Raw genomic sequence first — 15,838 nt, forward strand, 5'->3', positions numbered from 1 at the left:
TTTCTATTACTATCAGTTTTGATCTTTTTCCTGATATTCATAAAACAGTGCTTCTTTTTCATTATTGTTTACAGAAAAAAACTAGAGATGCAATTCAAACATACTACTGACACCTTCTCTCAAGTGTTTTTCCTACACAGACTGGCGCAGAATTGGAAGTATAGTCTGATAAAGATAGTTCTTTATGGCATTTCCTCCGAAACAATGAGCGTGCACAAGTAACCAGAACATACTGAATGAAACATGTTAATCATAAGGAAAAAAATACCCAAAACTTTGCTGAATAAACCAGTCTCCTATAAAATATTTTAATAATTTAACACATATAGGCAAACATATAAACTTAGGTCACTACAAGAACAAATTCAACATAGGCAGATAATCATTTTATGGAAAAGCTAAGTAATAAAACAATACACAAAGTTTGTAATTCCCCTAATAAAAAAAAATAGAAAAAATAGCAGCAGTATAATCAAGTGGACTTGTTCAAACGAGTTTTCACTGAGCCTTGAGAGAACTTCCAGGCAACCAAATAATTAGCTGCACAATTTGTTAGTCTATTCCTGAGTATAAGAAGCTGTCTGCCATTGAGAAGCCATATCCAAATTCCACTGTTAACCTACAATTCCATATGTCTGACTTTTTAATTCTTCTTGGATAGCAAAGGCTTCTTACAATATGCATAAGATTTTATCTAAACTCTGCTTCTTTGTTGTTGTTTTTCCTTTAAATGAAGAAATCCTAGCAGTTTCTTGTGAAGTTCACTTTATCCACTGCTTCATCCAGAGCAGCAGCCCTACCAGACTTTGAAGCTATTGCAAACCCAGATGGCAAGCTGAAATGCACAGAAATAGGGATGCCCAAAGTCTCTGATGCAATGAACCCAAGGGGACGTCTATCACAAGCAGAAGGGACCACAAAAAAAAAGCCTCATTCTTCACAACAATGTTTTACTTAGTTTTCTACTTACACCCACACCTGGCTATTATGAAGGAAGCCTATCAGGTGTTAGGCTTCTTAATGCCTCTGCATTCCTCTGCCCCACTGTGTGGGTCCACCATGCCTTACATCCCAAAACCTAACAACTCCAAGAAACAGTTTGACAGAGAAATAAAGGGAGACTGAGGGAAAAAGCATCACACTCTACCTCTACTTGTGACCTGGGACCAATTACAAACACTTGTCACAGTCTCCCTGAGGATTATGAAACCTGTCTGCATCACTGCCAGTGTCCTCCAGCTTTAAACACCATACTCCCACTTGCCACAGAGCACTGAGATCACCCAGGACTTGCTTTTTGGATGGAATCTGGTCCCTGCAGACAAGGTTTTCTTCCTGCTGGGCAGACTACCCTCAAATACATCCTAACTGACCTGTCCCTTAGCCAGACCATGAGCTGATCTGCTATAAGCCTCACCTGTTTTCTCAGTTTTCTTTCTGCCTTATGCCACCCACCTCCAAAACATTCAGAATACATGCCAGATTTCAAAGGGTGGTTTGCAGGTAGGATACAATTATCATTATATAATGCAATACACCCAACAGGACACACCATGTAAAAAGAGACATCTTGATAGTGACGCAAATGAAGTAATTCTGACAAAGAGCAAATAAGGTGAATTTAGCTTGTTGGAACAGCACTTGTTCTGTTAGGACATGATACAGATGGCAAGGCTGTGAGAGACATTTGGCTGGGCACCATTATTGTTACTGTTATTAATTTCTTGGACTTGCAAGGAAAAGAAAAATATTCTACAAAATACTTAAAAGAAGCTATAGAACGTAATATTTACTACTAGGTTTGCACACGAAGCTCTGTTTGAAGTCTTCTGAACAAGTCCCTGTTGTTATTTTCTTTGATTCCAACCTTTGTTAGGATCGTTTCCTAAACTTCCTACTTATTCTCCATGCTCAGAGAACTTTCAGCTGTCTCTATGCATCCTGCATTTTCTATAAAACTAAGAATACAAGTACCACTAGACAAGTTCTTACAGCAGGTTCAGTTGCAGCCCTTGCATCAGAGACAGAGCTAACAAAGAAGCACACAAAATTAGCAGCAAAAGCAAAGATGAAGATGTTCCCTTCCTGAGCTGACAGCAATTGTCACCAACTGAATTCACCTGCCAGAGCACAGTTTCAGGACACAACTCCTTCCCAAAATTCAGCTTTGGCACAGTGTCTCATACAGTATTTGGATACTCTTAACTGCAAGTCAAGGAAATTACTTACACTGATATGAAGGGACAGAAGGACACCTCTCAGATTTCAGTACCATTATGATTCCTGTTTCCCATGAAGCATGTGCTCAGGTAAACTTTGCTTGATTGAGACATTGCTTTTCTAAATACCATAATCTGCAGTTGCAAATAATGATCAAGTATGGCACAGAATGAGGTTTCTGAAAAATGTTCAGCAGTTCTCCAGAAACTCAAGGGTTACTCAAGCTTTTAAAGTGTTCCTTTATGTACTATATACTGATCACAGTCTGATGTGCTGTTTCAGGCATACACCTGAGTATGAGTCCAGCAGAAAATGTAACCTCTAGTTCACCAAAATGAAATAAACACTATTATTTTTTTCTCTATCAGTTTAGAAAGAAGATGAACAGAGATTTGTTTTTCTTTATATGCATATTCGAACAGGAAAATCGGAGTGAACTTTTAAATGATTAGGTAAGCTATTATCATACCAATGAGACCTAAAAGGAAGCAGTCCTCCCCAGTTTTATCTTGACTCATGCTTAATTCTCAGAAGATATTAAATGGCTTATGAGAGGAAAAGTATTAGAGCACATAACTTACTTTTTTTGCCTGCCTGGGGATTTTTGTTGCTTTTTAAACATGTATCATTCATCTAGGATTTTAAATGTACACAGAACATGCTTAACACTGCAGTTCTGATATATAATTATTCTTAAGGACGTTAGTGGAGACTTTTCTGCTCTTTCCTGAACACATTTACCTTTCTCAGAATGACTGCTTCTACACAGATTTCAAAGCTGAATTTTTGAAATGTTTGTCCCAAACCCCTAAGACCTTTTTCTTAAACTTAGTAAGTACTCAGAAAGTAACTACAACCTCCTGGTTACTTCTGCTCTGTTTCCTTTGTCTAATACTAAGAGAAGAGCTAAGTGACAAATGTCAGCAACCCTTCTTCAGTTGTTGATAACGCCAGCGTTTGCACTGAGATTTTGTCTTATACAGTTCTATAAAAGTTGATGCCATGGGGACAGAGGAAAAACAATCCTTTGTCAGCTCTATGTGCTCAAAGTTTCAACTGCCACAAACCAATTATTTACTTATAGTGAAAAGTATGGCAAATACCCTATTATCTTTCCAACAGAAAAAATTCAACACAGGCAGATTTTCAATTTGAGAACTGTTAGATACATGGGTAACTTTAACACAAAATGTTTCCCCCTTGTAGTAAAGTGAAGCAGTGAACATGTTCTTTTCTAATAGAGTCATCAAGAAATTTAGAGTGGAAGTGACCTCTGGAGGCCATTTGTTTAAATCTCCTCCTAAAAGCAGAACTAACTTCAAAGTTTTGCAGTGGCTTTTCCAACTGAGCTTTAAAAATTCCCAAGGGCAGAGATTCTACTAGCTCTCTGGGCTACCTGTTCTACCCAGTGCTTTCTCACTCCTACTCTTACACTTTCTCCTTATATCCATTCAGAATTTTCCCTGCTGCAACTTCTTCCTTTGGTCCTATTGCTGTGCTCCTCTGAGTCTGGTTCCATTCTCAGCATAATTCCCTTTTGAGTAGCTGCAAATAGCAATTAATTAGACAATTACACATCTCTGGGTTTCAGTCTCTAGCATGGCCTGAGTATTCAGCCACAGCATCAAAATGAATTGAGCAGAACACAACTGGCAAATAAGGTAGTAAAATACAATATTCTGAGTCTCTCTGACCTCTCTTCTGCCTACCTCACCCATCAGTTATGTATAGCCTATTAGTTCCTGTGGTTTTGTCCTTGAAAACCCTACAGATTTCTCTCTCTATTCCACTCCTCACTGTACATGTTAAGGTGGCACTACACTGAATTAATCCTAGCAAAAGCCAAGCCCCATGTAACAGTTCTTTCCTGCCTCATCTCAGCTACTACCTATCTACACATCTGATTTTAAACATCATGTCAGTTATCTGACACTTCATGAAGTTCCTTAATACTGATTCAACTACATGAAGGGCCCAAGGGCATCATTCAAGGGATTATCTTGTACCACAGTGGCACTCCCAAGGAACTTGCAGAATGCACCACATTAACAGACTGACTAAGCTCCCATTTGGCTTCAGACCAAACATTATCATGTCTAAATTTACTATCTCATTGTCTCAACAAAGGCAGCACATTTGAGACTCAAACTGAAAGAAGATTAAATGTAAGCAGAAGACAGATAAATTCAAAAGCAACTTCATTTGGGTAGAAGAGAATTTCACATCCGGCAGCTCCTTCAAAGCGTGTGAGAAATTTTAATTATTTCCTGTTAAGCCTGACAGAACCCTTTCCATTTGGACAGGCTTCACCCCCCATCATCAGCACACACACCACAGCACATGATGATCACATTCTGTGGAGAAAAAAAGATAAGAAGAAACAAGAAAACCCTTACTTTTCACTTGCTGTTCAGGTGCTTTGATGTGAGTCACCATCCCTGGCATGTTTACGCTGTTCCTGTGCAGGTATTTCAGGAAGACATCAGCATTCCTCCGAGCCAATGTGCAAGCCTAGAGAGTCAGTGGTATTACTTTCTTTGGAGATGCACAAATATACGTTCAGAAACAGATGAAGGACCTTCCTCACCCACTTTTGTGCATTTCCCGTGCTCTCTAATTTTAGAAAACTTTGCTTGTTAATCCCCTTCTGCAGGTAAGCCAAACCAACCACTAAAACAGTTTTCCCAACAAACAGCAGTTAATCCTTACTTATACGGCAGGAAAAAAACCCACAAACAAACAAATCCAAACAAAATGCTATTCCTTTTTTTATCTGAAGATCCTGGAAACCAGTTACCTGGTCTAGAGCTTTCAAGCATGACTCAGAGCTTACAGAGAAGTTTGTTTTGTGTATATGCCATGTGCTACCTGAAGTTACTTATTGCATAAGGAGAGTGCACATGCTCATGTACTCACCTGGATATTCCAAAACATCCACCAGTACTTCAAACAGAAAGTAAATGCTCTGCTGAAGTGAAACCAAAAGTGCTAGAATATTAAGACATGCCCTTAAAATATTAAGACAAGGCCTTGAGAGCTTTCAGTCACTGCCACTGTATTGCCAACACTCAGTTCAGCTGCCTTCTTCACCTTAATGTACACATATGAGCTGGCTGTCTCATTTTTAATAAGCAGAGCACGAAATGCTACTTTAAAAGGTTAGATAAAGGTAGCATGGGTCTACCCAGTAATAAAGACACAAAGCCATTTCTCACACCATTATAAAACAAAGATTGGTAACTCACATGCCAGCTTCAGAAAGACCTATTTGATAGTGTTTTTTGAACTATGCTAATGTTTTTAATGTTTTCATCTGTACACTGAGAACAAAAAGGCTTTTAATAAAAATAACTTTTATACTCTTAGTAGTCTTTCAAGTTGGTGCTGGAAAAAGCCTTCGGTTGTATGGTTAGTAACATTGCTTTGTAAGCACCCGTTACACATTCATTCAGTATGATCAATAAACTTCTTCACCAGGACATTAGTTGGAATGAAAATCTTTCATTTATCTGCAAGCTTTTACTCAAATTTAACTACTCTGAGATGCCTGTCAGGCAATTTCTTCCTTCCGTACAATACTGTAGTCCAAGTACATCAGAGAGCTGCTCTGATGCACAAGCACGAATGGCACTATGACTGTCGCTTCTCTTCCAAAGCAGCAGCCTTCAAGCATTCTTTAGATGACAGTTTCTCAAAGCAGCAATCCCCAATTCATCTTCAGTCACAGTGGGAAACCTGACATCTATTGAAGTTAAACAGGAAATATATTTATAAAACTGGCTCCAATTTTATGCACTTGGCAGTATCCTCCTAATCACTGTCAGAAGCAGTTAATATGGCACTTCCACGTCTTTGCAATTTGGGACATACCTGTAGCTTTTGAACGAGCACTGTTGCTTTCCACATACATTTCAGCACTATAAGAGTGAGCATTTGACTGCATGCTTGCCAAAACACAGAAAACCACAAAAAAAAAATAATCAAACCTGACCTTCAGGAATGCCTCCTTCTGTTCCAGGTGTTTGCTTATCATGGGAGTAACATGATCTGTTTCAGAGTTGGGACCCAGTTTGTCTGCTCCCCCACACCAGTCTTCTTCTCTCTTATATTCTTGCTCCAGGCTTTCTAGCACGCTGCACACCTATCAGGAAAGAGTTCAACTTGAATATAATTCAGTAAGAAAAAAAAATAAAATCAAAATTCAAGCCAAAACCGCGGAAAACCAATCTGACCCTTACATATATCTTAGCTTCTGACATGTTTTGACGGGGATTTAAGAGAAAGCAACAAACTCTAGCTATAGGTTTGCAAGCATTGGCTTGCTTAAGTGAAGTACCTCAAAAGGCTATCCCTTGCTCATTTTTAGTCTGCCTCTGTGAGTGTGTAGTTCAGGGTGGGCTTAAGATATGATTGCAAAGGAAGCAACCTTCCCCCTAACTGTTCTAAAGACAAGTAGGATGAAGCTGATTTTTCAGACTCTCCCACAAAAATCAGAATTAGCCATCTGAAATATTTCCTTTAAAACCTGTGTAACTTGTTTACGCTCTAAGCAAAACTTCTTGAAGCAAGCAGAAATCCAACTAACCACTTGTACAGTGAGTTTCATCTTGAAAATGTTCTACAAGACTTTTCTCAACTGAAAATAAGAATCTGAACCAGTTACACTACAGACTCTTAGCAGTTAGTACAATTTGTATATTCGTTCATTTATCACAATGGTTTGCCTTGAAAGGACCTTTCAAAGGTCCTTTCTATAGTCCAACCCTTCTGCCACTGCCAAGAACATCTTTCACTAGATGAGCTTCCTTAAAGCCTCATCTGACCTGACTTTGAGTACTTTCAGAGATGGGGCATCAACAACTTCTCGGGGTGATCTGTTCCAGCATCTTACCTCCCTTATGGTAAAAAATTTCAGTCTTACACCTATCTAAATCTATCCTCTTTCAGTTTAAAACCAGTGCCCCTTGTCACGTCACTACAGGCCCTGGTAAAAAGACTATGTCTTATAAAACCCCTTTATATATTGAAAGACTGCAACACATGGTTCCTCCTTCTAAGGCAGCTGGCCAGAGGATTTGCTTTTGCAGGGTTTTTTTTTGTAACTGCAGTTGTTACCAAGCTAGCATACATAACCAAACCTAGTCAACCATTTTTTTAGGTAATGCTGTTGTATGCCACACTGAAGAATTAGCCAAGGCAGACACAAATCATGTAGCATTTCTGTACCTGTTCAGAAGTTTTATAGAAGGCAACAGAGGCATTCACAAGCTTGAGACGATCCTCCATCTTCAGCATCAGTTGTTGCCAGTGGGAAGCAACCTTCTCTGCACACTCCCGAATCATATCCATATCATAGTGATTAGCCTGTAGCATTGCCTCTGCCTTCTGCTGAACCTGCAGGGCACTTTGATGTGTTTTCTGAAAAGAGGTGAAAATTGATAAGTTCAGTGGGATGCTTCAGTGTATTTAACACCTTAGCTCACATTTCCACTGTGCCAATGACACCTCTATACACATACACAACTAAAAATAGTATTAGCCACTGCATAACTTCACTATATAAATACAAAGGAAATAAATCCTGTAGAGATTTATCATCAAATCAACAACGACTAGCAGTTTGTAAGCAACAGGCACTGTCTAGCATGAAACCACACACAGCATATCCATGTTGCAATATACTTGGTTATAATTATGAATTTCAGGTTGATTCTCTTTCCCTTTGTGGTGAGGAAAAAGATGATGAATAGGATGTATCCTATTTTGGCTTGATTGCTGTTACTGTTCTCACAGCTTCACTGCAGTCTTCTACACATCAGCAGTAAACTAGTGAAGGGGCAGACATTCAGGCCAATAAAAAAGAAAATTCTACATTCATTATAAGCATATACTGTCTAAACATATACTTGCCTAAAATCTGGAACCCCTAACTATAATAAGTATTATTATATCTGAGTACTGAATGACCCAGAAAACAGAGAATTTAAGCTTCCTGGTCATTTATTCTTAAACTGACAAACACCCAGAGGTCTCATGATTTTTATACTTATGAGTTACCAAAGCTCTCAAAATGAGGGTACATGGAGTGCAAACTGTAAAAAGAGATGGAAAGCATAAAAGTTCACTGAACAGCAAATGAATATGAAAGAGTTACTGCAAGACAAAGTACTTCTGAAAACAGTTTTCCCAGAAAATCATAACATCAGTGAATCTTTCAACAAAAATTCTTTAAAAAAATGTATGCTATAAATAATCAGTATCATTGCAACTCCCTTGATAGTGCATATAAATGAATAATACTGTACTTCAGTCAGTCTTAATATCTCTGCCTATTTTTTTGCAGATATATGATGAATCCAGTAAGTTTTGCTTGAAGTCATGGCAGAAGGATGGACACACCACCACACACAAATTTCAGTGAAACCTTAAAGGACCATATCAGACAAAACTGATGTTGGCTCTTCCATTTATTCTTAACCTTGTTAGAATGCAACATATAATGCTAATTATAAAAGTGAAACACCATTTTCAGTATAACTGCTGTGAGCAGCTATCACTTTACAATGATGCAAATGGGTACTAAGATGATGTATTCACCAGGAATTGCAGCTCCAAACTGAACAAGGCACCCACCTTCCCTGTGTCTTTACCTCTCTGCTGTAAGAAAATTTCAACAGCTTTCCCTAAACTAAAAATATTGTAACATGAACTCAACAGTGCTATTTACAGAGGTTCGTGAAGTGCAATACAGGATTTCTTGTCTATGGTCACTGAAATGGTGCTTTTACCTCTATTGCATGTTGAAACTGCTCATGCTCCCTCTGTAACTGTTCTGCCTCCTGCAAAGAGCTAGCAGTGATAAGCCCAGCATTTAACATGGACTCCCCATTTCGGATCCAGCCCAAAACCTGTAACAAAAGAGAAGACTATGAAATATGCAATTCCACTACTGACCAGCAAGAAAAGGATCATCACTAGGGACAAAAACATTTAGGGACATATGCAGTACCAGAGTTGATAACTAAACAATTTATTAATTGTATATTTACAGTGAGTTATATATCCAATAAACATATTAACTATAATTTCACTTAGCTGACAACTCATACCTTTCAGTCAACTACTACATGTTTGTGGTGTCAGTTTATACTCTGAACAAGGCTGTGTTCTGTCACCTCAAAAACAGGAACAAGTTACAAGCACTGTTTGCCTAAGAGCCAACATCAGTAATGTAAACTAAAGACATCAACTTAGTAAGCAAATAATTTTGGATATTAATGTCGAGAAAAATGTTATCACCGAGTGTCTTCTAACAGCTTAAAGATTTCTAGTTTTCAGAATGTGCCGCCTTTGACATTTCTACTGAAACCAGAAGAATCCCTGGGTGAGAAGAATCCTCAGGAGGACACCTTGTGCATTCCCTACCAACAGCAGGAACATGCAAGCTTAAGATCTGCACCTTGGTTCTTACTCAAGACTTCAATCCCACACTTTCATCGTAATTTTTCAAAACCAAAATTCAGACATTTTTATCATCATTAATCTTCTTTTTAATGTCTAACACTCAAATCCCTTTTGCTTTAATTTTGGCTCCTCTAATTTCTCCTGCCCACAATCGACAGAAAAAAATAAAAAATTCCCCCCTCTTGGCATCAAGACCATGACCCAATTCCCTCTTCTAGGTTCTCCTTCTCTTGCTGACCAGTCTCATCGATCTCTCCCATGTGAAGTTAACTGCCTTATTTTTCTCACTGTTCTCTTGCAAGTTCTCTCCAGTTGATAACCATGACCTCGGTTCAAAACCTTTCAAATACTGAATAAAGCTGGACATAATTCAGGTTATGTACTGTCATCTGTACAATTTTTCTATAGAACTGATGTCCAGCTAGTAATTACCCCTGTGCTATATTTGTTCAGCTGATTATTCTTGCTAGTACATCATGATCTGTATTTGTCACTAATAAAATTCATATCCTCACAGCACAATCCTTCCATACGTCAAGATTATTCTGAACTGTAATCCAGTGCCTTCTGATGAACTCAAGCCCCCTTTCCATCTTCTTTTGCCTTTATCTTCAAATTTAAAACTAAAATCTCCAATCTAACATGTAGACTTTTGGACTGAAAGCATGACCAGTATCCAAATACAGACTTCTACAGATGATTATATTCATTTATTTTGAAATCTGTTTTCCAATCTAGTGAGTCTCTTCACGTTTGCTACTAAGTATAGTTTTCCAGCAAGTTATCGTTCACGGTAATGTAGTCTCATATGACATTCTCATAGTAAGCTAGGGCCAGATAGCTTGAACTATTTTAAAAGCTTTAATGGAAAGAAGATCTATGTATTTTGTTTTTTCACCTCTACACAGAAGACCTGTTACCTTGTCAGAAAGAAATGGGATTTATCAATAGGAACTTATGCTTAATGAATCTATGTTAGCCTTTTCTACTCTCATCACTGCTCAGGTTTAATAATCTACTTGTTTCAATATTTTTCCTGGGAACTATGTTAAACTAGTTGATCTATAATCCTCCCTTGGCTAATCCTTTCCCACTTTTGAGAAGTAGATGTTGAGTCCCGAGTTCCAGGCCTTCAGAATGTCAACTCAAGGGGAAAATACAAGCACCAGTAAATAGCAAGTCTGTTCTCCTTCCAGGGTTGCTGCCTGTTTGTTGGCATGTTCCCATCACCACAGTGTCTGGGTGGACCACAGACCCCATCTTTCCCCTTGCAGCCTTCAGCAGGCTAGAAAAGCATAGGTAGAGCATCTCAAAACTGTGGAAATGAAGCAGAGTTTGGGACATTTGAAAGGGTCAAGCAGGAAGTTCTACAGATAAATGCTTGATGTAAGATTAGTTTCTTGATTGATTTTTTGACTCTAACTGAACATGACCACGAAACATACCTGCCTCAGCCTGCAGTCCTAGCTATGTTTTCATATCCATATGGCACAATACAGAGTGCCAGGATACTCTTCCTGAGTAGTATTTTGTGAGAATCAGAGCTCAAGTACTGGATTGTGTTAGCACTAAGCTACAAGATCTGTATGTGAGAACACAAAGCAGCTCAAGCTACTCTTGATGGTACAGGCTTGTACTTGGTGTAAGTATTTGCACACTGTTGTGTAGATATGAATACATAGGTATATATCTAAGAACATTCACCATGATCAGGGCAGCAGACAACATTGCACTGAAAAGGCTTAATGAGCACAGTAAACCCAATTGCATTGGTTTTGGAGCTTGGTAGAGATTCTGACCTAGGTAGATACTGCATGTTAAGCAGAGCAAAGCATTCATTCTATGAAGTGAGTATGTGTGGGTGATTGCAGCAATAAGTATCTAACAGCTATAATTTAGTTATAATTTATATATATATATAACAGTTATAATTTAGTTTAGGTATAAAAAAAAGTTTGTCTGGCAACCATGCAAGTGGAGTTCTGGATAAGATGGATACTCTGCTAAATATTTCTGGTTTTGCCCATTCTGCACCTACTACACATCAAGTTGACAAGCAAATTCTTTGCAGGTTTTGTTTAAATCTCTTTGTGTTCTGGCCCTTCTGCTTCCTCCTACTCCTGAGGTTTGATCTACAGAACTTCAATGCCATAAATGCAGAACGGGTACATTAGTAAGGGGAGAAGTAACTCTGGATGTTTTTATCTGTCTTCTGTTCTTATTGATTAGAATTCGCTAAGCTCCAAGCTGCACTATTTAATAGTGAAGAGACTCCTTGCAAGTATTTGACTAAAAAACTAACCCAGGAGAGAGTTTGCTGCTCTCCATTCAGTAATCCCAGCAATGAACCCTATAGTAAAGTTCCTGCAGTATTCTAGTCTCACCTTTTCACACGACTACAAACTCTATATTTTTATACATGTGTGCATAAAAATACAATAGCAGTAATGTCAGTTTGGCAGGAAATATTCAAATGGAAACCTTGTTAAAATCATTGCTACGGAGACAGTACCCCATCTACATAATGAGTGTGCTTACGCCCAGTTCATTAACAACAAATTTGACAGAAAATCACAGTAACAAAACTGGGAAACCATTACAAACTGGAAAACCATTACAAAACAATTACTGCTTCAGGCAACAAAATACAAACAAAACAGACTGAAGAGGAGGTTTACCATGTCATTTACTCTCAGGTAAGACACCTGCTGTGACCTGTTGAGCTATGTTTTTCCCAGTGTTGCGGAAACAGGAGATCGTGCTTTGTGCAATTTAATAGATGCTAAAATAAATCAAATGTGTTTTTCTGAAAAAGCAACTGAAATTACAAAACTAGGAGTTACCAGCCCTAAAACATTTCAAGGGGGATAAAAAGAAATCTTAAGAGACAGTAACATTTCAGGTTTAGCTCCATTCAATTTTTAGACCTTCTGGCCAAGGAAGTATTGCAGATTAAGATGCACAGTGAAAGTCTGGAAAACGAGCTTGTAATACATGAACATTTTGTCAGCTACATTTTCCTGTAATTTTGTTTGAAAATTCACACCTATTATGGCATTTAATTCAACACAAATATCTCACTTAATAGAGATGTATTTTAGAAATACAAAATAGAGTCTGTTTTTCCTCCTAAGTCTCAATCTATTACAAAAAGGCATTTGGCTAGAACAGTATACTACCTATATCTTTATTCTAAGAGGACTCATTTTTTTCAGTTTTCTTAAAAGTCTAAATTTGAGTTTCAGTTTCAGTCAGGGCTAGTAGTGGTTTGAAAAAGTTAAAAAATCTTAACAGAATCACCAACAAACCACATGTGTAACATGGATATTCCTCTACATCCATAATGTTCATCATCTGCTTGTATCTGCCAAAATAGAGAACATTTGTTCTGCAAACACACATTTAACCATCTGTGTCTTTCTTGTCACGCTTAACTTGTGCTCACACGCACAAAGCTAGTGGAGCAGAGTACTCTACTGTGGATATGTGCACTCTTTTCCTTCATTCTCAAGACAGTATGCAACCCAATACAGAAACCATCCTGTTCTACAGAAACTCCATCTCAACCATTACTCACATGAAAAGAGTCATTTGCAATTTGTATTTACAAAGATGAACAAGTGCTAAAATGGATACAGGATAGTTCAGTAGAGCATGTAAAGGGCTGAACAAGAAGGCTGTGTATTTGATTAATGCTTAGATTGCACTGACAGCAGATACTACCAGTTCCTTGCCTTCCCTTTATTCAAGGCCATACAGAAACTTTGGATCAGCTATTATAGAGTAACCAACTGCTGACTTGAAATACTTTGGAAATGTTCTATTCACCTCTCCTATGCAAACTGGACTTTTATATCACTTGGCAATTCTAGAGTTTCATTCATAGTCTCATGGCACGTGAGTTTTTGTAAGAGCTCGTAACAAAGAGAAAAGGGGCAAGTTGCACTGGGAGCCATTATGGGCCATACTAACGCAACAGATTGTAGTAGACATCTGTGATGCTGCCAAGTCTGAGAAAGATGAAAAACTCTTACCTTTCTAGTAGGGTTTTTGGTTGGTTGGTTGTTTTTTACATTTTCACCTACTTCAGTGGTTTTGCCCAAAGCATCTCAAATTCACCATAAGCTTAGGTGTTTATCAGGTAAGACAAATGCCAAGTTGGACGTGGCTCTGAGCAATCAGATCTAGTTGAAGATTCCCCGGCTCACTCCAGGGGGGTTGGACTAGATGACCTTTCAAGGTCTTCTCCAACCCAAACTATTCTATGATAAGGACCTCAAAAACTTGCCACTTTACTGCCAAGAGAAGCAAAACTTTGTTTTCTTCTCCTGGAAAATAAACCATGCTGGTATTATATTGTCGTTATTTATAGATGTTTCAAACAATATACCAAAGAGGATTAGGCAAGAGTGCAGGGGCTCTCAGAGAACACTTTCATTAATCACCATACAGGTAAAAGAAGTATAGGTTTAACATCAGATAAAATTGCTCTACACTTTGAATACATGACTTGAATCCAAGAAGAAACACAGACAGTTGATGTAAATTAAAAACTGTACCCAACGTTAAAGGAGGATGATGTTTCTTACGTGCTCACTTCAAAGTCCCTCCCCCCTCCAAGCACAAGACTTGATACAGATAGCAGAAAGTAATTCCGTTATGAGAACAGACCCCTCCAAGAGGTGCAGGACAGCTCAGTGGGAGGGTTGAACCTACATTCCCTACATACCTGCTTGACTTCGGCCTGCAGGTGTCGTAGCTGCACACACTGCTCCAGGTGCTTGCGGTGCTGCTCAGCAGCCAGGTCCAGCTCCTGCTGCTTCTCATGCAGGAACTCCAGCAGGTCCTGCACTCGGGTGGCCATGTCTACATCTCGGTCACACAGCAGCTCCACACCTGTAATCAGCCCGCTGCTTATCAATGACCTGCAAGTCTTTCGAAGACAAATAGCCCCTTTCCACATTTTACTTCTACAGTTCCTTTTCAAAATTCACCTTGCCCCTCTGACTGTTTGCTTAAATAAGCATTGGGTTTTGTACTCTTTAAAATTATTATTACTAATTAACTTTTTTCTTCTTTTTTTAAAGAAGCCCAAGATTTACCCTATGTGACTGCATACAGTTACAAACATCAAGTGAAGAGGCATAACAAGCAAAAAGACAGACGTACTACTTGAAAGCCGAAAATTTTGATTTTATTGCATTGCTCCGATTAACTATAAAATTACCTCCCCACTATTTACTCTAGTTTTACTGATTTCCTGAGTCGAGGCCCTTTCTTGAAATCTAAACATCTTCACGTGCTGCTCACTCCTAGTTAAAAATTATATGCCATAATAACAATATATTCTCATGAATGCTATGAAATTTTTAAGTATAAAGACAAAAAAGTAATGACCCCATGTCTCTGATTTGCAAATAACCATCATCTCTGTTATTTTCACAAATCCCGTAGAGAGACAACTGGATGACTTTTACAAAGCTACTGCCTGGAATAGCACAAAGAAGCCATCTTACCAGATGCCTGCACTTCATTGACATACTGCAGCAGATCTTGCCCTTGATGGATGACATCAAAGGTCAAGTTATTCATGGTCAGGGCTTTGTCTGCATGATGCTGGAGCCTCTGTTCTGCTATTGTAAGATCTTCAGTGTCAAAGTCATTCATCTGCTGAGAGAGCTCATCATTCCAAGACTCGAGGTCTGAAATTATCTGGGGGAAAAAAGGAGGAAGACAATGTTCAATTACCCATCACACAACATATGTTTATTTCCAATGTCGTGCTTACAGTGGAGGTCAGAAACTTGAGTTGCTCAGTGCTGACTGAGTTCATTGATCATGGTTCAGACACAGGCTGTTTTAGTATGGATTTTAAATTTCAGCAAACAATCTAGAAGAATCTTATTAAGAACCACTACAGCTCTCCTTCAACCAGTGCTTGTGATAGTGCGGCGTATCCCTGCCTTGTTTAAGGTATGCCTTCATCAACACAATGCTTGTGAAACAGATGACATTAAAATCTTTCTATTTCCACTTTTAAAGGAAAATGTTGACCTAAACCATCTTTCCAATTCTTCAGTCCACACCCAGTATCAATTCGCACATCAGGATCCAGCTGAGCTTTCAATTACGCCAGTGTTGAGTCCTTTTACAA

At 38.5% G+C, this 15,838-nt stretch overlaps 1 protein-coding gene across 3 annotated transcripts in view; it reads right to left on the reverse strand.

Annotated features, from left to right (window-relative positions):
- TRIO (trio Rho guanine nucleotide exchange factor) overlaps positions 1-15,838 on the reverse strand; it is a 241,115-nt gene that overhangs the window by 93,158 nt on the left and 132,119 nt on the right. For all 3 annotated transcript variants that reach the window (XM_061346723.1, XM_061346724.1, XM_061346725.1), the window contains exons 14-19: positions 15,201-15,396; positions 14,414-14,580; positions 9,009-9,128; positions 7,447-7,638; positions 6,212-6,361; positions 4,617-4,731 (exon numbers count right to left, since the gene is read on the reverse strand). In XM_061346723.1, the coding sequence (XP_061202707.1) occupies positions 4,617-4,731; positions 6,212-6,361; positions 7,447-7,638; positions 9,009-9,128; positions 14,414-14,580; positions 15,201-15,396 (940 nt within the window). The remainder of the gene's footprint in view (positions 1-4,616; positions 4,732-6,211; positions 6,362-7,446; positions 7,639-9,008; positions 9,129-14,413; positions 14,581-15,200; positions 15,397-15,838) is intronic.

This window comes from Neopsephotus bourkii, unplaced genomic scaffold (genome assembly GCF_033783945.1).
Source record: "Neopsephotus bourkii isolate Nb327-2 ecotype Australia unplaced genomic scaffold, CSIRO-AGI_Nbou_v1 NB_272, whole genome shotgun sequence".
In the NCBI taxonomy this organism is placed as follows: domain Eukaryota; kingdom Metazoa; phylum Chordata; class Aves; order Psittaciformes; family Psittacidae; genus Neopsephotus; species Neopsephotus bourkii.